This window comes from Gobio gobio (assembly GCF_949357685.1).
Source record: "Gobio gobio genome assembly, chromosome: 24".
Lineage (NCBI taxonomy): Eukaryota > Metazoa > Chordata > Actinopteri > Cypriniformes > Gobionidae > Gobio > Gobio gobio.
In genome coordinates this window covers 42753104-42777139 of record NC_137120.1, presented here as the reverse complement: position 1 = coordinate 42777139, position 24036 = coordinate 42753104, and the positions used below count along the sequence as shown (strand labels likewise).

Below are 24036 nucleotides of genomic sequence, written 5' to 3'. Positions count from 1 at the left end.
GAGGATGTGCTGTGGTGTTTGGTCAGATGTGTGTAAAACTGGAGATATGAGACGCAGAAGGTGTGCAGATTGTGCTGTGGAAACACTGTGTGTGGGTGAAAGGCTAAAGACGAACACACGGCCTGTAACATCATTTATAAATGAAAACATGATGTTCAGATGAACTTTCACCAGAAAACGTGCACAGATGCAAAAATGTAAAAATGACAGGCTATAGACATGAACAGAAACATACTCACGTTATGGAAGGTCGAGCAAAGAAATGAGTTGAGAATAGAAAGAAGCAGAAGAAGGTGAAGTGAGCAGATATAGCTTAATAAAGTTAGGCTAAAGTTTTAAATATGGATATTTTTCTTACACAAACGCGTCGATTCGCTTCAGAAGGCCTTTATTAAAGGGGTGGTAAAACACATTCTTTTGAAGGCTTGGCTGTGTTTGTGGGCTGCACTGTAACATGTGTTCATGCTTCGTTTTAAAAAAAATTGCCTTATTTGTCATATATTTGACCTTTATTCTACACTGCTCTGTCCCTCCTTGTAAAACGGTCTGATGGTTTCCGGGTTGTCTGAAGCCAGTCCCTCAAAAATACGCAGTGGGCTCTGATTGGTTAGCTGGCCCAGTGTGTTGTGATTCACTAACCGCAGTGCACGTCGGAAACGTCACGCCCCTGACCGGAGGCTGTTCAGTATTAGAAACAACGGCGTCAATAAAACCATATGAGCTCGAATCAGACCCAGAACATTTGAGTGAAGATGATCGAGCAGAACCTGTTCAGTCCTCAAGAGTAAAGACTGCGGATCTATAATGATTGCTACTGAATGGCACTTTAACTTTTGTATTTTTAGAACGATTATAGCCAAATATCTGTCGCAAGAACTAACGTTAACCCAAAACAAACACTAAGCACTGGCTTTAGTAAGTTAGCCAAATCACACACAGAACCATGTTTAGCATGCCTGTAGATAAACAATACATAAAAGCTCTAATCAAAGAATCATTTACACTAATGCCAGGTTCGCTGTTGAGATTTTAACGTTAATGTTTGTAACGTTAGATGTTCGTCGGATATCGTTAAGTATGAATGAGCATTTAACAGACTGGTTTGCAGAACAGCGCTGTCATCTGTTTACTTCCTTGCTACAACCTATTACAGGAAAACACATCGATGAAAAATAAATCAGACTTACAGGTTGTGGCCCGTGAACAGCTTCTGTTTGTAAATCCAGCTTTCAGGACAAGCCGTTGTGCAAATCCTGTATTGAACTCGCGAAGTTTGTGGAAGTTTGTGTTGTCCTCCGTGAAATGTGCAGCGCGCGCGTCGTGCATCCACGCACCGGCAGTGTTTTTTTCACGCAGCTGACGTTGTGCAAATCTGGCATTGAAATCGCGAAGACGGTGGATGTTTTCCTCTGTTAGATGTGCTTACACTGACTATCGTCCAGTGGCTCTCACATCTTTAGTCATGAAGGTCTTTGAGAGACTCATTAAAAACAACATTTGCTCCTCCATTCCTGACACTTTGGACCCTCTTCAGTTTGCCTATCGTCCCAATAGATCGACTGAAGATGCCATTTCTCACGTCCTTCACTCCTGCCTCACTCACATCGACAGCAAAAGTGGGAACTATGTCAGGCTGCTATTTATTGACTATAGCTCAGCCTTTAACACCATAGTTCCCATTAAGCTAACACACAAACTCCTGGATCTAGGCCTGAATTCTTCTCTCTGCCTCTGGATTGAAGATTTCCTCACTGGCAGACCCCAGGCGGTGAGAGTAGGCCAGTTCACCTCCACCTCCATCACCCTGAGTGTTGGAGCTCCACAGGGCTGTGTGCTGAGTCCCCTGCTCTACTCTCTCTACACCCATGACTGTTTGTCCACACACAGCTCCACCTCGATCATCAAGTTTGCTGATGATACTGTTGTCCTGGGTCTCATCTCCAACAACAATGAGACGGCATACTTGGACGAAGTGGAGCAACTGACATCATGGTGCCAGGACAACTGTCTCTCTCTGAATGTTAACAAGACCAAAGAACTGATTGTGGACTTCAGGAAGAGACAGCATCGGTCATACTCCCCTCTCATGATCAGCGGGACACCGGTAGAGAGAGTGAGCAGCTTCAAATACCTGGGTGTGAACATCTCAGAGGATCTGACCTGGACTACACACATCCAGACACAGGTGAAAAAAGCCAGGCAAAGACTGTACCACCTGCGCCAGCTGAGGAAATTCAGGGTTTCACCAGCCATCCTGAAAACTTTCTATCGAGGGGCGATAGAAAGTGTCCTGACTCAGTGCATCACAGCGTGGTACGGGAACAGCACCAGTCACGATGGCAAAGCCCTGCAAAGAGTGGTGCGCTTATCCGAGCGCATCTCAGGCTCAGCTCTCCCGTCTCTGCAGGACATCTACACCAAACGCTGCAGAGGTAGAGCTACTAAAATCATCAGAGACATTAATCACCCTGCAAACTCTCACTTCACCCTGCTGCCATCTGGTAAGCGCTTCCGTAGCCTGATGGCAAAGACTGAAAGACTCAGGAGGAGTTTCTTCCCCCAGGCCATCAGACTCCTGAACTCAGTCACGTGACTCACTTCACCCACGCACACACATAAACATACAGTCTTTTAACATTAACATCCACATACTGCAATTGCACTGCACTTTACGTCCCTATTGTTACTGCGTAACAACCTGTAATAAACCTTGCACATTATACTTCTTTATATATACATATTATATATTTTATGTTAACCACTTATTTTTAAGTCTACAGTTTATCTCACTTATCATATCCACATATTTTTTATATTTTTATTTTTATCTATTTCCTATTTTTATCTTTTACTTGATTTATTTATAATTCTACTTATGTTAATACTTTTTATTCTAATTTTATTCTATTTCTATTTAATTTCTTGTAACTGTTATTTGCACTGTCCATGGAGCGGACCTGTTTACATTTCACTGCCAGTTGTATATTGTGTATATAACTGTGTATGTGACAAATAAAACTCTTGAATCTTGAATCTTGAATCTTGAATCTTAGATGTTAGATCTCCTCTGCAGGGAGCCCTGCGCGCGCCTGATTCCCCGCTGACTCAAACACACGTGCATATAACATGCTGTGTGTTAAACGCTCTGCAACGCACCCCCGTCCCTATGAAGGCTGAACAGAGCAAGTACCCCAGACCTGCAATCCGGATGAAAATAACAGCGTTTCCTCGGCATCGCGGCAACAACACTCCAGCCTAACTATACCACAACAGCGCCGCGATACAAAATGGCCTCACCCCCCCCCCCCCTATTTAATATTCTCGGAGGAGGGGTTTATGTAAATATTGAGCCTGGTGATGTCAGCAAGCCCTGGAGGAATGTGTGTAGTCGCCTACTGGCCGTTTGCTGTAGTTCTTAGAAACTGATTTCTTTAAAAGCAAATATCTCCCTTTGCTTTAAACTTTGAACGTTGTAACTTTGCAGATGTTGTTTATGCTCAAGCAGCAACATTACACGCTAGCTAAAGTTAGAATAGTGAAATCGTGGTTTACCACCCCTTTAACACCGCGTGGAGCGTGGAGCAGTTATATGATGGACAGATGCACTTTTAATGGACTTCAAAAACAGAGAAACTATGAATCAAATTCTAATGCTTGGATTAGCCTGGACTTTTGTAATATAACTCAGATTGTATTGGTCTGAAAGAAGAATGTCACACACACCTCGGATGACTTGAGGGAGAGGAAATCATGGGCTAATGTTCATTTTTGGGTGAACTATCCCTTTAAGTAAGAAATGTACTTTTGCTATGGTTAAATAAATGTTCAGTGAAATCTTCCAAACATTTTTTAATTTTGGTGCAATTTTTTTCTCTAAATAATGTTATGGCAACACGTAAATACAGTAAGTTTGGTCATGCTGATGTGTGTGAAGTGTTAAACCATGTGTGTTAACTGACCACGTGTTAGACTGCTCACACACACACACACACACACACACATATGGGGCGCCGTTTGTAAAGCGACTCACGCTGAAAATAACAGCAACATTTTGACACATTTAGCTTCAAACAATGTTTAAAAAACTGGTATGAATTTGGCGGTCACTTTTTTAGCACATTTACAACAATATTTATCAACTTAGAGATATTTTAAATAGTTAAATCTAAATGTTAAATCTAAATCTAAATGTTAAATCTAAATCTAAATGTTAAATCTAAATGTTAAATCTAAATCTAAATGCTAAATCTAAATCTAAATGTTAAATCTAAATCTAAATGTTAAATCTAAATCTAAATCTAAATGTTGAATCTAAATCTAAATGCTAAATCTAAATGCTAAATCTAAATCTAAATGTTAAATCTAAATCTAAATGTTAAATCTAAATCTAAATCTAAATGTTACATCTAAATCTAAATGTAAAATCTAAATGTTAAATCTAAATGTTAAATCTAAATACAAAATCTAAATCTAAATCTAAATGTTAAATCTAAATGTTAAATCTAAATATAAATGTTGAATCTAAATGTTTCGGGTGAAACTAAATATTGAACTAATATGCAAATTCAGAATGCAGATAACCGGTTTTAACATTTAGATTTAACATTTAGATTTTATATTTAGATTTAGATGTAACATTTAGATTTAACGTTTAGATTTAACATTTAGATTTAGCATTTAGATTTAGATTTAAAGCTACACTGTGTAACTTTTTTAGTCTATTCTTAGCTAAAAACACTTAGTTCTTTCAAAAATATATGTGCTCATTAATGTATATTTACTTCTTTCAAGTAATAAAGTATTCTCGTAAGTTTATAATATGCCATTGAAAATACATAAGGTAATGGGATCTAACGGTGGTCGCCATGTTGCCCCTCCATCTTGAAAGTACATTAGCCAAAGAGGGACATACCCGTAAATTCAAGCTTCGCCTTTCGCGTTTTAACCGGTTTTAACACTGTGCGCGTCAACTTGTTCAGACTTGTCTGGTGCATGCGCAGAGAGTTTTCATCTCAGCAGCTCCAGTAACAGAGTTATACGGCGTTTTCCTGGCTTGTTTATTCCTCAAAAGTCTGTTTTTCCTTGTGTGGTATTTCTGTGCGTTAATAACTCTGTAAGTAATAATAGTTATTGTCATTGTGGATGTGTTTCAGAGTGTGTCATCATCGCGTAATTCAGTTGATGTTACCTCAGAAGTATTTTTGTGTCAACATACAATAGCGTAATGCTCACCTATTTGAATAATCATTCAGTTATTAACAATGTTTATTCGTTTATAGAAAATATTTGCTTGTAATGTATGTTGATGGAAATATGTATCAGGTCTGATCGGCATATTAACACTTGTTATACAGAGCTAAACCTGTGCACACACTTTTGTAACCCGACACCGCTTGTTAGCAGCAGCGGCAGCTCCGCTCCTTTTAATGCAGCTGCATTTAGCGCCTATATGTGGTACAATAAGCTCTGGTTTACGGTTACATTATACAAATGTAACTTATAAGTATAGTTATACAGTTCTTAACTGTGTATCTTCTGTCATGTCATTATCATGTATATTTACCATCGTTCTCTCACAGAAACCACATTTATCTACATATCCATGCAAACCTGTTTATGCCTTGCAATTGGATGACTGAATAAACATTACTATCATCAAAGTTCACTCTGGATTAGCTGCAGTTCTTTCTAGCCGAATAATTAGGCCGGTTGAGTTCCAACCATCCCACTGCGCACAGAATATCCCACAGGCACCGTGTCGAATGTGGACGAGGTCGAACTGGAAGCCATATTAATCTTGGACTAAATAGGCCACCGTAGGAGTTAAAACGAAATCGGAATTGAACAGAACAGAAACTAAAATTCACTGGATGGTCATATACAAGTTCACCACTAGATGGGGGAAAATATCACACAGTGTAGCTTTAACATTTAGATTTAGATTTAGATTTAACATTTAGATTTAGATTTAACATTTAGATTTAGATTTAGCGTTTAGATTTAGATTTAACATTTAGATTTAACATTTAGATTTAGATTTAACATTTAGATATAACATTTAGATTTAGATTTAACATTTAACATTTAGATTTAACTATTTAAAATATCTCTAAGTTGATAAATATTTTTGTAAATGTGCTAAAAAAGTGACCGCCAAAAATTCATACCAGTTTTTTAAACATTGTTTGAAGCTAAATGTGTCAAAATGTTGCTGTTATTTTCAGCGTGAGTCGCTTTACAAACGGCGCCCCATACACACACACACACACACACACACACACACACACACACACACACACACACACACACACACACACACCTCTAGAATATTTCTGCTCAGGAAGTGGGCTACCAGAACCCAAAGTGTCGTAAAACTACTAAACAGTGTGAACTCGTGGCTATAGAAGTGAAATGGCATCAACTGTTCAATATTAGTTTATGTAACTTTTGTGCATTGATTTGACTGAACTGTTCACCATTAATACGAACATTTTCTTGTAAAACAACAGACTGTGATTTATTTGCAAAGCAAAAACTGTAATAAGTTATAATTGTCATATACGTTAGAGATGTAGGAACTCGTGAGGGAAAACACACATTGATCATATAGAGCTGCTCTGAGATGATTGACAGGAAGGACTCGAATATCAGAGTTACAAACCACAAGTAGAGCAAGCATAATCATGCATAAATCTGCACTGTAACGCACATCTTCATCCTGTTTGTGTGAGAGCTTTCCTAATGCACTGTAAAGAGTCAAGACGCCTCGACTGAACTTTAGGGGGAGGGGCGGTATTTCCACTCAAAATCTGGAAGTTTGGAAACTGAAATCAAGAAGTAGCGTTTTGGGTTATGTAGCCTTTCTTTATTATTGTTTTTATTATTAAAACGTGCGTTTTTGAAATGGATGGCTGAAGTCTAATAGGCCCTACAGTGAAGCTCGTGCACATTAACGGCGAAACGAGCCTCTAATCCGCAGATAAATGCTCGTTTGAGGAAAGAGAAACGAACTCGTCTTAGTGTGTTTTTGTATTTCATCATAAATCACGAGTCTGGATCGGATATGTAGAATTGTGAATATGATTCATATTTTTTTTCCCTTATGCCTGTGGATTTGGTTTTCACGTGGTAAGTGTTTTTCATTTTGGGTCGTTCCTGTCGTCCAGTAACTTTTCTGTCTCTATGATTTACTTACTCATATTGTCTATAAAATGAGTCACACATTTCCTATAAGAAATGGCTTAAATTATATATAGGTCTTCTTTATCACTTAACCAGATATAATAGACATCAAAACACTATACTATTACTACACACCTTTTTATTGAAATGCATTCATCCTATCCTCAGTGCAAATCAACTTCCACAAGAACTATAAACCATGACATGATAAAAATCTCAAAATATTTTTAGATTATGTTATAGAATATGCTAAACTGCCTCTAATCATACATATAAATCATATGAAAATATAGGTCTGTTTGTGTCCCTGAAGTCATCTTTGTTCCACCCTGTTCGTGTTTCTCCACTTCCAACAAAGACCACAATTTTCGGGAAATTACATCATTTATTTTTCCTGCTGGAGCTTAAAATTTGATTCTAATAGAAATTCTAATACAATATAAATTGTAGTTAGTGTATATTGCAAATTCTACATGAATATATACATTTATATAACAATATTATATAGGTGCAGTTCCACACATTACTGATGGCCAAACCATGCAGGACTATGACGGAAAGCTCATCCACTGTTTAAAAATTTGACTGCATCGTTAAATGTTTTGCATACTTATGTCTTATTTTGGAAGGTGAGGAGCATTAACAGCATATACAGTATATGTTTGTGAATTTTTTTATTTTATTATTTACATCCTGTTGGCAAAAATGGGCACAAAATGTACCTGTTCTTAATAAGCAAGACATTCTATTCATCAATAATTGTTTTGTTATTGTTTCAAGAATAAAAAAATACCATGATGGCATAAGGGACGTATAATATTCAAAAGAAACTTTAGTTATTGTTTAACATTTACATTATTAACATTATGTGATAACTGTGTATGTCCCGGACAGGGTGGAACACCTTCACGGCCCGTGTCTGAACAAAGAATCTGCTCATAATTAGTGCACACGATTATGACAAAAATTGTCGATTATTCCCTTGAAATTTTAATTGTGATTATTAATTACGATTATTCTATAGCATTTCATTTATAGCTTCAAAAGTCAAATATTCATTGGTTTGGTTTCTTTAATTAAAAAAAGTTAAAATATGCATGATATTATAATGTACTAAAAATAAAAACAATGGGGAAAAAACTTAAAATAACCTGTAGAAAGAAAAAAAAACACATTAAGTACACAGAATAATATAAGTTGACTTTTTTTTTTTGTAATTGCGACATCTGTAATTCTAATTCCGATTACAAATTTGAATAATTGGTCAGCCCTACCCATAATTATTATTTTCTGAGTCCCTGAGCTTGACCGATATGTATTCCGAATAGTTAAACATGTCACTATTTTGGTAGAATGCTAAAAATATGAAAACATGCAACTTTAAAAAAAGATTTTTTATTATGAAGCCTAAATGTTACTGGATAACAGGAATGGCTCTTTTATTAAATGCGGTTTAACTCCAAAAGTAGCCATTATTATCTTTTTAGACAGTTTTCAGCATTTTCAATATTAGTAAGGGTGATAAATGTGCTTTCCTGTAGCTCAAACAGTAGAGCATGGCGCTAGCAACGCCAAGGTCATGGGTTCGATTCCCAGGGAAAGCAAGAATTGACAAAATGTAAAATGTTACCTTAAATACAATGTAAGTCGCTTTGGATAAAAGCGTCTGGTAAATGTAAATGCTTTGAATCAGCTAAAAGCAGCCGGCTGAAGAAAACACAAAAGACACATTTGGACATGTCTGAATATGATCTGAACATCTGGAACATATCCTGTCTGACAGAGTAAACAACCGACTACAGTTCAGTTCATGAAGAGTAGCATATAAGAGTGATAGAGTAAAAACATCAACACGTTTAATTATGGTGTTTGAGTTGAAACTGTTTTGCCATGTCATTTCCTCTAACATTGCAAAAATGGGCAAATAAAAAAATGCTTCTCTGTGTTTCAGGAGTGTGTGGAGATGGAGTGAAGTCAGTGTGTGTGACTGAGGGAGATTCTGTCACGCTAAACTCTGATGTTCAAGTACAGAGAGATGATCAGATAATGTGGACGTTTAAAGTTAACAATTCAGACACTCGTATTGCAGAAATATATAAACTCACCAGCTCTATTTCTGATAATAATGAGAGATTCAGAGGCAGACTCCAGATGGACAGTCAGACTGGATCTCTGACCATCACAAACATCACATCTGAACACACTGGACTCTATAAACTACAGATCGCCACAGGAGGGGTCACATTCAGAAGCTTTTCTGTTGAAGTTTATGGTGAGTAATAATGTTTAATGTCAAGAAATAAGGGTGATGGAAAAAAAAATACTGTTTATGTTTTGTAATTGGTGGAATTAAATTCAAATGCATCTGTATTATCTGTCTGTATTATATATGAATTATTGTTATTTTCAAATAGTGATATGGATCTAAGTACTGTAAGGCATGAGTCTTCAACCGGTGGTCCACCAATTAATGTTTGATCCCAAATCATTTTTTGATAAATAAATTACCTATAACATGTGGAGAAAACATCACAAAGTCAAATTCAAATACAAGCAGCAGGAAAGGAAAGCAGAGCACCCTCCGTTGATTCTGTAATAGTGTAATATTATTGATGAGTTTGCCTTTGAGCTCTGGAGAAACTGAAACATCTTCACAGCGGGTTTAGCAGCGGTGAGAAATGTAGCCAATCATAGACACGCGTGTTGATCTCTTGAAAGCAGTGGCCAATCAGAGGTGTTTGAGTTCGAATCCACTCAGTGCTGAGTTCTGCTCGCTCTCGTGAATTCTCTCTTTAACAAAGACACGGTCAGTCAGATTCATTATTCAGTGTAGACCGCTTCACTGATTCTGATGAACGCTGTGAGATCGTGAACCGAGACGAGTGACAGCTTGATGATCGTAAAGTGAGTGCTCTTTCCAGTTATATCGCTATAACCATTGAATAAAAGTGTTGTTTTTCATGCTCTAAGAGGAACGACGGCCAATCACACGCCGCAATGTTTTGGAAGTGACGTCTACATATAAATGTGTGATTCCCTCTCGAAATTACAGTTGACAGTGAAAAGAAGCACAGGACAAAATAGATACGCAATGTAAATGCAGAATCATAGATTAAAAACAAACAAACATTCGTATCAATATATATATATAGTGATTTGATTATTAATCGTCCATATCACAGTAAAATTAAGATGTTGTTTTAGTAAACTTGAAGCTAAAGTTCAGGTAAATGTTCAATTGTCCATCTGATTAGTAAAATAAATGTATAACTCTGCAAATCAATTAAAATAATTTACAACAACTGCAAACAACGAATGAATTTTATCGCAGCGTGTTGTTTATTTTTTAACAACGGCAGGTAATACACTCAAAAAAAAAAAAAGGTTCTATATGGCACCAAAAATGGTTCTTGGCTCGTAATCATAGGGGAACCTTTTTTAGTGCTATATAGCACCAATTTTGGTGCTTCAGTGGTTCTTTAGCGGTTCTTCAAAGGTTCTTCACCGGTTCTTCAGCGGTTCTTCAGAGGTTCTTCACCGGTTCTTTGACTAAGGTGCTATATAGCACCTCTGAAGAACCACTGAAGAACCACTGAAGCACCAAAATTGGTGCTATATAGCACTAAAAAAGGTTCCCCTATGATTACGAGCCTTTTTTTTAGAGTGTATACAGACAGTGATGCGTGTGCTAGTTCTGATCTACAGTCTTAACATAATGTAACTTATTCATATTCATAATAATGTTAGTTTCTATTAATATCGCAGGCTATATGCTTAATGTGTAGCTCTGTTTGACACGTGTTGTGCTCCATGTCTCTATCACCTGAGGGGTCTTTGCCCTGAAACCGTTGAAGACCCCTGATGTAAGGCATGAGATATTGTATTGTGAATATTATAAAAGGTTAAATGACGGCACAATGCCCAACTATATTTGCAATACAGCAATGCCTCCAGTGCCATATTGTTCTTTTTTAAAACTGGTACTATGTATTAAAAAATATTAAGGACAAATTTTCATTAAAATTTTTACTAAGCAAATGAATTCAATGCAGTGCTTTAGCTTGAAGAGAGAACAGAATGAAATCGACTCGACCGCTCCTTTAATGTAAACACCACTGCTTAAATTTTAAAATATACATTAAGTAACATTTATATTTCCATTAATTTCCAGCTCCTCTTTCCGTTCCTATCATCACCCGTAACTCTTCACAGTGTTCTTCATCCTCCTCCTCCTCATCCTCAGAGTCCAGATGTGCAGTGGTGTGTTCAGCTGTGAATGTGAGTCATGTGACTCTCTCCTGGTACAAAGGAAACAGTTTATTGTCCAGCATCAGTGTGTCTGATCTCAGCATCAGTCTCTCTCTACCTCTGGAGGTGGAATATCAGGATAACAACACCTACAGCTGTGTGCTCAACAATCCCATCACAAACCACACCACACATCTGGACATCAGCCGTCTCTGTCACACATGTGCAGGTGCGCCACAGTCCTTTAGTAGATCTTGTTGGATGTAAATTCAATGCTAGTTTATCTCCCTGAAAGACATGTATAAATGTCCTCTCTTCTCTTCAGAAGTCCTTCAGCCGTCACATGTCATTGCGCTGATATCAGCTGGTTTACTGATCCTGCTCATATCTGGAGCTGTGTGGATGAGATACTGCCACAGGAACTGCACACGAGACGGCAAGTGTTACTTTATTCATTCATGATATTAGACTTTCTGAGACAATATCAAGTGTTAGAAGTGCTGCGATGTTTTTAAACACACATTACAGAAATAATATTGTTTGATTATTATTATTAAAGCAGTCCAGACTTGTGAGGAAGAAGTACTTTATGCCGAAACAACATTTCGTGCACGCGGTGTTGTTCACAGTACGGTATGTATAATGTCTGTCAGCAGAAACCACAGGCGCTGAAACACACACACGCTGTCTGTGCTCACACGCGTGAGGAAGCCTGTGCTAGCGTTAGCGCTCATACTGTCTGTGCTCACACGCGTGAGGAAGCCTGTGCTAGCGTTAGCGCTCATACTGTCTGTGCTTGATGTGGCCTGAGATTAGATCTTCTTTTAAAGATCTATTTATTTTGCTTAATGTCAGTTTTTGCTTGCTCTGTTCATGCTTAGGCTTCACGTTTACACGGTAGCAAGCGTCCCCAGACTCCCCACTTTAGAAACGGGAAATTCAGCATCCAGACATGTGCTCTGATTTCTTAGGCCCAGTATGGTTTATAAAGGGTGGTTGTTCTCGGTTTCCAGCTTACTCTGATGAAGTGTCTGAAAAGCCCCAGTCATTCGTAGCACAGACTCAGACAGTGATGCATTGTGGAAGTCATCAAATCACAAACCCTGATGATTCAGCTGCTCAATCTAATGCAAGAACATCAGCGCTGGGACCACCAGCTAACATTAACAATGAACAAACACAAGTGAAAGTGTTGTTAAAAACCCCAAAACTCCCAAAGAAGTCATTCAAATGTGAGAACTGATGTTTGAAGGCACCTCCTTTAGTAGAAGTTATTAGTAACTTTAGGAAGTCTTTAAACAATCTGACCAAACGTCATCATGTTTTCCCGCTGTCATGTCTTCTGTGCTCGTCCTTTACATTCATACTGTTTATAGTAAAACATATATATATATGCATATAAGTTTACATATGTGTGTGTGTGTTAGTGCTGTCAAATCGATTAATCTAAGTTCGTTAACATAATTGATATATATGTGTGTGTGTACTGTGTATAATTATTATGTATATATAAATACACACTCATTCGTGTATATATTTAAGAAATATTTGCATGTACACTACCAGTCAAAAGTTTAATGTTTTTAAATAAGTCTCTTCTGCTCACCAAGGCTGCCTTTATTGGATCAAAATACAGCAAAAACAGTATTATTGTGAAATATTATTACCATTTAAAATAACTTTATTCTATTTGAATATATTTTAAAATGCAATTTAAATCTGTTATTCAAAGCTGAACTTACCATCATTACTCCAGTCTTTAGAGTCACATGATCAGGATTATTTAATGAATAGAAATTTCAAATGAACCCCCCCAAAAAAGAAATTCTTACCGACCCAAAACTTGTGAATGGTAGTATAATGTTACAAAAGCTTTCTATTTGAGATAAATACTGTTCTTATGAACTTTCTATTCATCAAAGAATCCTAAAAAATAATTTACACCATAGTTCTCAACACTGATAATAATCATAAATGTGTGTTGATCATAAATCCTCATATGAGAATGATTAGTGAAGGATCATGTGACACTGAAGACTGGAGTAATGATGATAAATTCAGCTTTCATCACAGGAATAAATTACTCTTTACTCTATATTCACACAGAGAACAGCTGATTTTACATTTTAATAATATTTCACAAGCTTTTTTGTATTTTTAATAACAAATGCAGCCTTGGTGAGCAGAAGAGGCTTCTTAAAAAACATTTAAAAATGGTACTTGTAGTGTATATACTGTATATATATTTATATAACTTATATTATTTATATATATATTTTAAAGTATTAAATATGTACATGCTTGTGTGTGGATTTATATATAAATAATAATTATACACCGTACACACACACACATATCATGTCAATACAAACTTTTATTTTGGATGTGATTAATCGATGTATTATGTATATATATATTACACACACAGTGTTTTAGTTTGACATGTTTTAATTGCTGTTATTGGTGTTGTGTTTTCTTTCAGAATGCTAATGGAGAAGACCACATCATATACTCGGGGGTTAATGTCACATGACATATTCAGGGGATACATCAGCATTTCCTGAGACTGACACAACACTGCCATGTCAAAGCTTGCAATAATATTCCATGTCATAGAATTATGAAATGCATTAATATTGTTGATTCATTAAGACATCTCTGGAATACTTGACTCTGATTGTGAATAATCACAGTCTGTCACTCATTTTTCTCCTATAAAGACCTTCCATCCGGCTCTTGTTCAGCGGTTAGATGTGTTCCTGTTAGACGAGACATGTTCATACAAGCTCAGCTCATGACTGGAATCTTTCCACCCTTTAACTGTGAGCTGAACACACGCTGGATATTACAGAGATCATGTCAGTTGCTGTAGCACTCGAAATAAATGGTGCTATACGGCACTAAAAGGGCTTTTGGTGCTCTACATATAGCACCTTTTTTAGATTGTACACATTAACCTTAACACAAATGTAGGTATTTTTCTGCTTTCAGCTCTTTTAAAAATGACCTATGCAAACATTTTGTAAATCATTTTGTGTATATTTTTATATACGTTTGTATTTTTTATTGCTAGACTTTTGGACCAGATTTGTCTTGAGTGTATTATGTGGTTATATTAAGAGCAGCAGCTGAAAAGGTTGTGCTCCACAGGATTTGTGTGACAGTTTGACTGTATCTACACACCCTGCCATCAGCCAATCAGCACTGCAGGACACGTCTGCTTTCTGCTCTTCTGAATGTGTTCCAGCGGAGACACTGCCATTGAGATCAATGCTAATGATCTGTGCTCATCTTAATCTCAGGGTTTAGTGTAATCATCGTGTTCTTGACTGACCTTCACATAGTATTATTTTCATTTGAATCACAGGTACAATATTACATGTCACCCTTAACAAACCCTCTATTATTTCTTCATCATTTAGTGTTATCTAAAGCTGCACTGAACACTTCATGTGTTAATATTGTTGTTTAATCTGTGATGTGTCAATAAAAACTTTTTTAACACAAAATCACAACTGACTTTTTACTGCCCAAACAGGGAAAGATTATCCTGATCTAAATCGTGATCATGGACTAATATACAGTAATTATTTGATTAATGTGTAAACTCTGTTGATTGTATAATACGGTGAGTTCACACCAGAGGGAGTAGCAGAGCTCGAGAACTGAAGTGCACATACTATCCATCCTAAATAGTATGTGAGATTAGAATAAGAAGTGTGTACTAAAGCATTGTATGTTGAAAGAGTATGCCAAAGTCCCAGGATGGTTTTCTATTTCTAGTAGATTTTCAAAGTATGGGCAAAAGAACAATCCAGCTATCTAGTGTATGAACTGATATGGTCATTGTCTGGTAGTCCCTCCCCCTCCACAGTTAAAGGGACAGTTCACCCACAAATGAAAATTCTGTTATCATTTAGTCACGATCAAGTTGTTCCAAACCTGTATGAGTTTCTTTGTTCTGCTGAAGATCTCAGAACTAGATCAAAACTCAAGATGTAGATCTCGGCATCCATTAACCACCATAGTATTTTATTCCCAATAATGGCTATCGAGATCTGCTTGGTTACACACATTCTTCCGAATCTCTTCCTGTGTGTTCAGCAGAAGAAAGAAACTCATACAGGTTTGGAACGACTCGAGTGTCAGTAAATGATGACAGGATTTTCATTATTGGGTGAACAACACAAATTAACTTTTTTATGGTGAACTGCAGGTATTTGAAGGGCACTTTTTGTTTTTGGGAATTTTCAGTTTGAACACACTTGCACTGTTACTACAAAATATAATGGAATAGTGTATAAGTCCGCAAATTGGGACACAGAAAAAGATTGTATAGGCCTATATATTAAGATGGTGCACTAATTTGACTATGAATGGGAGAATGCTGCCATCTTGTGCTATCAGAAATGTCCTACTTCCCACTTCTGAAGTCGTGATTACGAGCTCGTCGCATTCAAGTGCTTTGTTGTCGGAAAGAGATATATAAGTCGAATTTTGTTAATAAAACATCAAGTATTTTTGGGGAAAATGATAGTGTCCCATTCATTTTCAACCATATAGGCCTAAAAACTCACCACAATATCTAGTTGACACTTCTGGAATCTATGTCTATAAAACATACAATACGCTTCAAATGATTATTCATATATGTAAATATGCACTACTTTAAAAAGACAAGGCGATGTAGCAGTTGTAGAAAAAACTAATAGCCATCCAATCGTCCTCCACTCCGCCATGTTTAAATGTCTCGCCAAACTCAGATAGTTGGGTATCAGAATTATCCCAGTGTCAAACAACACATCAGAGGATGTTCATGTCCAATTTTTAACTAGGAAAGTCGTATTTACGATAATTAAAGGCATCATAAGGCATCACTTTACTCCATTTTGCGCCAGGGGGATTGTCCCTGTAATAAGGGCACTGTAAGTCGCTTTGGATAAAAGCGTCCGCCAAATGCATAAATGTAAATGTAAACAGGAAACTGAGGCTACACTTCACACCGCCTCACCAACATTAGACAAGAGAAGATTGGGAAAACGTTGCCTCGTCTGATGTGCAGAAGACCATGACCACGAGCTGCTGTGTGCCTTTACTAGCAGCTCAGAGTCAGAATGATACCTGTGGTCAGAAGTCAGAACTATTTAGGTCAGTGTAGGGCCTTGAGTGTTTGGTTGTTGTTTGTTGAATGCAGCGCGTGGTATTTTGGTGAACCTATCATTGGGCTCAGAAGAGTGCACTTGAGTGTTAGTGTGTATAAGGTGTGTGTGTGGGTGAAGAGATGCTGCACAAAAGCGCTTGTGAAACTCGCTCACCAGACCTCTGTTGTGGGAACTAGCATACTAGTACAGGTAAAAGATTAGCCTGAAAATAGATTGTTTTGACATTTACTATGGACAAGTTCCCAGTTATGCTTGCGTTGATGACAGAATTCCTGCTGAAATGAATATGGCACAGAACGTCATTCGTGTTTAAGTGAATGAACCGAGACAAGGTTTTATCCTAGAACATAAAAGTTCCAGTTGAACGACTGCATTTTCTGATCCGTTAGGTTTGTAAACAGCTGTGAACTCAGGGGATATTTACACGACACTGTTTTCATTCAAAACGAACATTTGTATGTATTCTGGCCATTCATTTTCAGTTTATTTTTCAGTTTTTGAAAACGATACTGTTGTCATCTTCATGTAAAATACAAGCAAAAAAATGAATGAGTAAAAACGGTGATGTCCTGCGCATGCGTGCTACGTGTTTCTTTACAAAGTGACGTCTCCAACTATTGGCCTGGCAGCATAATGAAGAGTTTCAGTTACGCTGAGTTCCAGGCAGGTTTCTGAGCCCGTAAGTCACGACTTCAAACCACGACTCACGACTTTGTAGCGTTCAGGCAAAGTCACGCCAAACTGCCTGAGCTCAAGGAACTGTGGTAACTAGATGTAAACAAAGCATATAGAGCTTATAGAAATAATACTTGCTTATTTGAGGGAAATGGAGGGGAAAAAACAGCGCATATGGAAAGAGAAGCTGTTATACCTTTTATTTAACGTTATTTGTACAGCGCATCCGTAGGGGCTGTCATTGTTGTTTCGCGGGATATGTGACGTCAGAGCTCACACGCTAAAAAATGCTGCGTTAAAAAGAACCCAGGGTGGGTCGAAAATGGACTAACCCAGCGATTGGGTTGTTTTAAGCAAACATTTAACCCAACCGCTGGGTTAAAACAACCTAATTGCTGGATTAGTCCATTTTCAACCCAACTTGGGTTATTTTTAACCCAGCATTTAACCCAGTGCATAAATGGGAGTACATCGATCTAGTACGAGTTCAGGGGTGGGAAGTCACGGGTTTGACTGCCGTTCCAGTGCACTTTCACCAGGAAAAGGTTGGACAAACACATTACTTCACATTACTTGCGACATTATTTCCGGGGATCCGTGTGAACGGGGATCGTTTTGACAATGTTGTTGGAGGTGTACCAGACGCAAGCCAGTAAGAGCTGTGCGTGTAAACCTCACTCCCATAGCCTCAAGAGGTGCGCTAGCGACTGATGCTAGGCTATGGTCTTTAGCGTCTGCCTCCCATGCTGGAGACCCCGGTTCGAATCCCGCTCGGAGCGGGTCGAGGACCGGTTACATTGGTTTCAAGTTGCCTCAGGTGTTAAACTATTAATATGGTTCTCACAGCAGGAGCAATTGCTTTTCCACATATAAATATGTAAATGATTGAAAGAAAAGTAATAAGCAGTATTGTAAATGATCTATAATTTTGTTTCATGTTGCTTTATATGGCTTTTCGGTTAAACCTGAATGGAAGGCTTAAAGGGTTAACTCAAACAAAAATGAAAATCCTGTCATTAATTACTCACCCTCATGTCGTTCCAAATTCTTATTCATCCTACAAAAGTATTGTTGTTGCTTTATACACTCTAAAAAACGCTGGGTTAAAAACAAACCCAGCAATTGGGTTGTTTTAACCCAGCGGTTGGGTTAAATGTTTGCTTATAACAACACAATTGCTGGGTTTGTCCATTTTCAACCCAACTTTGGTTGTTTTTAACCAAACGTTTTTTAGAGTGTAACGTTAAGGTTAAACCACTGTAGTCACATGGACTATTTTAACAATGTCTTCACTACCTTTCTATGCATTTAAAATGGTAATTACGTTGCAGTCTATGGGGTTAATTAATTAATGACAGAATTTTCTTTTTTGGGTGAACTATCACTTTAAAGACAACACAATCTTCATCTGGTTTGTCGGTTCAGTGTTTTACGCGCCTGCGTTTGTTGGCATTGATCGGCACTTGTTTTTGCAGATTGAATTTGTTCGTTCATGAGAAAGTTAACACAGATGTTGTGTCTTAGCTGTGAAGGAAATGGTGGTCTACCAGAACCCAAAGTGTCAAAAGGAAAAACCCTCTAAATGTTAACAGATAAGAACAAGACAGTTTCAGTTTCTCAGTGGTCTGGGGTTTTGAACAGCACTACTGTATTCATGCAGCGGTCACTCAGAGTCTGCTGTGCCTGACCCTAAGGGTTCTTTAACAATGATAGAGTATTCAATGCACAACAAATAATACCTTCAATTCACATTTATTTGTATTGCGCTTTTCACACTACATATCGTAATATACAATACAATATAATATTAGGCAACTTTTACTGTATGTGTGCATGCTTCGTATAAATGTGTTTAAAGATGTGTCATGAGGATAAGAGTGTGTGTCTTCCCAGACAAACCCTGGATCTCAAGATTTCCTCCTTATAAACATCACATAAACATTATAAATTATTCAAGTCAGCAATAGGATAGTTTGAGGTGATCATAACCATGCACAGATCTGCAGTTTCATTTGACAGATAATGTGAAAACGCATGTTAATTTAATGTTAAAGCAAGTACTCTTGGTAAAATTGTGAATTATAAACTGGTGAATTTCACTAGTACTTTCGTACGAACTTCCTTAAGTGAGTTTTGTTCTAGTGAAGAGGAAGTCCATATATCTGATCACTATAAACGCTTGTGTCGAGAGAGAGAGAGAGAGAGAGAGAGAGAGAGAGAGAGAGAGAGAGAGAGAGAGAGAGATAGATGAAAATGATCAGCTGGCATCTTTCGTCTGTCTGTGTTTATTGCTATGGAATGGTACGTCATAATCATCCTTTGAGATAATAATAATCATTGTTCATTGTCATGTTTCTATTTTATTTGTTTATTTTTAAAGGCTTGTTTCCATTGTGTGAAGCACTTAATATAAAAAAAAATAATATAAAATAAAAAATATAAATAGCTTATATTTGATATTGAACAGTATTTTATTAAAGGGATCTTGATTGTTTTTCTCTTTAGGAGTGTGTGGTGATGAAGTGAAGTCAGTGTGTGTGACTGAGGGAGATTCTGTCTCTCTAAACTCTGATGTTACTGAAGTACAGAGAGATGATCAGATCATGTGGGTGTTTGGAGCTCAGGAGACTCGTATCGCTGAACTCTATAAGCTGGACATTGATATGTTTGACAGTAATGAGTGTTGTGTCTGCTTAAAATGTTATGCTGAGTAAATAGGCTCTGCCACTAGGGGTCAGTAGTAACCTGAAGTGTGGAGGAGGATAAGAGAGAATAAAGAAGTGATGGAGCGTTAAACTACTGCACGTGTGTTACTGCTGTGTTTCTATTATCACTATTAATGAAAAATACAAAATTTTGGCGACGAGGATGGCAGCACTTAGTTTACCTACGCCTGCTTTGTTCCTGCCATGCCCGGGTTAGCCCTCGGTACCGATACATACTTGGCGGAAGATGTTTGAAAACTATCTCGTCACCATCGATGCTACAGGAGATCGGTGGCTGGAGGAGAGAAAGCGTGCTGTTTTGTTACAGTGCTTGGGAGCCAAGGGGTTGAAAGTTTTCTACACGCTGCCTGATACAGGCCGGACTGTTGCCGATGCTTTTAAAGCTTTAGAAGAACATTTCCAGCCTGCTACGAACGTTGTAGTTGAACGACACAAATTCAGACAACGCGATCAACGGCCTGACGAAACGGTAAAGAATTATGTTGCTGCTTTACGTGAACTCAGTGTACATTGTGATTTTGGCGATCGCACGGATGAGATGATAAGGGATCAAATAGTGGAGAAAGCGTCATCTGCACGTAATCGGGAACATCTCTTACTACAGCCACAGTTAACACTGAAAGACGCGATGCTGTTGGCTGGCCAAACTGAGACCGCCGTCGGGCACGCGCAAATGCTGGATGCGGCGTCGGTACACGAGATTAAATCAGCCCAGCGAGGAGCGCCACATCGAAAATACCAAGGAAAATCTGTGAGTAAAACACGACCACAGTGTACTGCACAGTCCAAACGTGCCTGCTTCCGTTGTGGGTCTAGCTCTCATTTGGCTAATGCTCCAAATTGCCCTGCTGCTAAAATGAAATGTAAGAATTGTGAAAAAGTGGGACATTTTGCACGGGTTTGCCGCTCAGAGAAAAAAGTGCAAGTACTTGATGCACCCGAGATTGAGGTTCCCGAAATTGTACATGTGCTTGAAGTGGAAGGGAAACCAATGTGTGATAAAATAAAATGCTCTGTGAACATTGGAACTGAGGAAGCGAACCCTGTGCCGATTGAGCTCACAGTAGACTCGGGTTCTGCTGTTAGCATCCTCCCTCATTACCTTTATAAGTAGCATTTCAGTGCATCTTCCTTACGACCCCCTCGTGTAAAACTGGTGACTTACTCGAAAGCAGCACTGCCCGTACTTGGATGTCTCTCTGCGCATGTATACTACGGAGATGTGGTGACCAGTACTAGCATCTATGTTGTTGAAAAAGGCACTCCTATACTGGGCATGGATTTAGTGTCTGGCCTAAACATACACATTGCTGGAAATTAAGTGGTCTTACCCTTCTCTCGTACCGTCGTGAGTCACGTGAAGGCTAGAGCAACAACAGAGGCCATTGGATGCGCTAAAGGCTTTGTACATCGGGTGAAAGTCAGTACAGCCTGTACAGAAAAAACTTTGCCGACTTCCCTTATCAGTTAGAAATGCAGTTTCCGAAGAACTTTGCCGTTTACAAACTGAAAGCATCATTGAAAGGGTTGATGCCTCCCCATGGGTGTCCCCTATTGTGGTGACGACAAAGAAATACGGGGAAATTCGTTTATGTGTGGATTTGCGGGAGCCGAACAAGGCAGTAATAATCGACAGCCACCCACTCCCACACATGGAGGATTTATTCACTGAACTGAAGGGTGCTACAATGTTTTCAGCATCGACCTAAACAATGCATACCTCCAAGTGATGCTTCACGAGGACAGCCGAAATCTAACGGCTTTTATCACTCATGAAGGGTTGTTTCGCTTTCGCCGGGTACCATACGGCTTGACCTCGGCGCCAGCAGCTTTTCAAAAAATGATGGTTACAATACTAAATGGCCTTCATGGGTTTCAGAACTACCTAGATGATGTAATTGTGTATGGACGCACTGCAGCTGAACATGATCGCAACCTGCAGGCTGTTTTAACAACACTACAGCAAGCGGGTCTCACACTGAATCAAGGAAAATGCAAGTTCAGTTGCACAAGCCTTCCTTACTTAGGACACATCATTACTGCGCAAGGCTTCCTACCCAATGACTGCCATATTCAGGCTATATTGCAAGCACCAGCTCCCACCTATGCAGCCAAATTACGCTCATTCTTAGGACTGACGTCCTGGTATTCACGCTTTGTGCCAAATTACTCTTCGGAAGTGGAGTCTATGAGAGCATGCTTAAAGAACGGGGGTGTTTTCAGTTGGACTGCGGCCGCACAGAAAAGCTTTGAGAAAGTGAAGGAGCTCATTGTGAATAGCCCCGCATTGGCAATCTTTGATCCAGCACTACATACACTGGTAACCTGTGATGCTTCGGATTATGGAATAGGGGCTGTGTTAACTCCGATTCATGCTGACAGCTCTGAGCGTACCGCCGCCTTTGCCTCTCGCTCACTCTCAGCAGCAGAGCGAATATTCGATTGTGGAGAAAGAAGCCCTTGCCTGCGTGTGGGCTGCGGAACGGTGGCGAACGTTTTTGGGGGGTCGACGGTTCACGCTTCGGACAGACCATCAGGCGCTAACTACCCTGCTGGCGACTAAAGGTATGGGGCGTGCTGGAATGCGCATTGCAAGATGGTCCGCACATCTGCTCTGCTTTAACTACGAAGTGTCGTACAAGCCAGGAGCTGAAAACGTCACAGCAGACTGCCTCTCACGCCTACCCTTGCCTGCCTGTGAGGACGCCGACTCAACCATTGAACCTGATAGGGTGGCATTTCTCTCCGCTGAACCCCAGGCTATTTCATTGGAGGAGTTCTCTAAAGAATGCGCCGCTTGCCCTGAACTGTCCGCATTGCGACAGCAACTACTTATAGGGTGGCCTAAAAACAAAAAAAAACCTTCCACCTGAGCTGGCATCATACTTTCATGTCAGGGATGAACTCGCAGCACAAGACAGCCTGGTCTTTAGAGGTTCATACTGCTTGGTGGTACCTGTACCTCTGCGCAGGGTCCTAATTAATTTAGCTCATCAGGGTCACCAGGGCATCGTCAGGACCAAACAGCGTCTTCGTGACTTGTATTGGTGGCCTGGCATGGACAACTCAGCCCAGTCCACAATTTCTTTGTGCCAGCTTTGCCAAACACACAACAAAAGTGCCAAAACACATACGCCTCCCCTTCAACCCGTACCACTTCCTTCTGCACCATGGGAAAAGGTTGGACTTGACATTGTCGGACCATTCGAGTTAGGGGCCTGGGATTGCAGGTATGCACTCACTTTAATTGACTACTACAGTAAGTGGCCAGAAATAGCGTTCACCAGTAATGTCACTAGTGATACTGTCACTGATTTTCTGGCCACAACATTCAGCCGGTTTGGCAACCCTGTGGAAATTGTAACTGACAATGGTGTGCAATTGACATCTCTTGCCTTTGCTGAGTTCCTTGCAAGTAGGAACATCAAACATGTTCGTACCTCCCAATACTTTCCGCAAGCTAATGGGTAGGGGTGCTCCGATCGATCGGCAACCGATCTCGATCGGTCAATAATCGCTTTGGGATGATTGATCGGCGGTCTCCAAAAAGGCCGATCTCATGAACCGATCGCATGCTGACGACACATAAAACCCGCACCTGCTAGGGCATGATATGCAGCGACACCATCTCATTCTCTTTCCAGCGCGGGTAAAATAATTATAATGCTGAAGGTGAGGTACAATTCATATTTCTATATTAAATAACTTACACAGTCATTTGAAAACGTTCTGCGGGACGCAAGTTCACAAACAGCGCGCGTGAATCACTGCGTGCGTGCGCTCTCTCTCTCCCTTTCAAAATGCTCAAATGGCTTCACATCAGCGCATCGCATCTGCACTAGAAGCGAGCTGCACAGTTGACACAGGATTTGCCACTTTGCACAATTGAGGCAGTGTCGCATCGTCACTAAAGTTTATCATTTGCATTTATTTTTAAGTCTTGCCAGTGTTCAAAACGCTCATCACTCGCGCGCACGGTCTGGAGAGACACAGACACACACACACACACACACACAGGCCATCTCACAAAAAGCTTGCGAGTA

At 39.1% G+C, this 24036-nt stretch overlaps 1 protein-coding gene across 4 annotated transcripts; it reads left to right on the top strand.

Annotated features, from left to right (window-relative positions):
- Positions 1-6673: 6673 nt before the first annotated feature.
- Positions 6674-14936, top strand: LOC307120903 (uncharacterized protein). Of its 4 annotated transcripts, none has more exons than XR_013815892.1 (6): positions 6696-7128; positions 9134-9454; positions 11354-11659; positions 11756-11870; positions 11993-12063; positions 13913-14935. XR_013815892.1 is itself a non-coding variant. In XM_079808147.1 (6 exons), exons 1-6 carry the CDS (start codon positions 7080-7082, stop codon positions 13961-13963), a joined length of 909 nt encoding a protein of 302 aa, XP_079664273.1. In that variant the 5' UTR covers positions 6696-7079; the 3' UTR covers positions 13964-14935. The 4 variants fall into 4 exon arrangements, 3 of the variants coding, with proteins under 3 accessions (XP_079664274.1, XP_079664273.1, XP_079664275.1); XM_079808147.1 differs by having other exon boundaries at positions 11756-11866; XM_079808148.1 differs by lacking the exon at positions 11993-12063 and having other exon boundaries at positions 6674-7128; positions 11756-11866; positions 13913-14936.
- The last annotated feature ends 9100 nt before the right edge of the window (positions 14937-24036 follow it).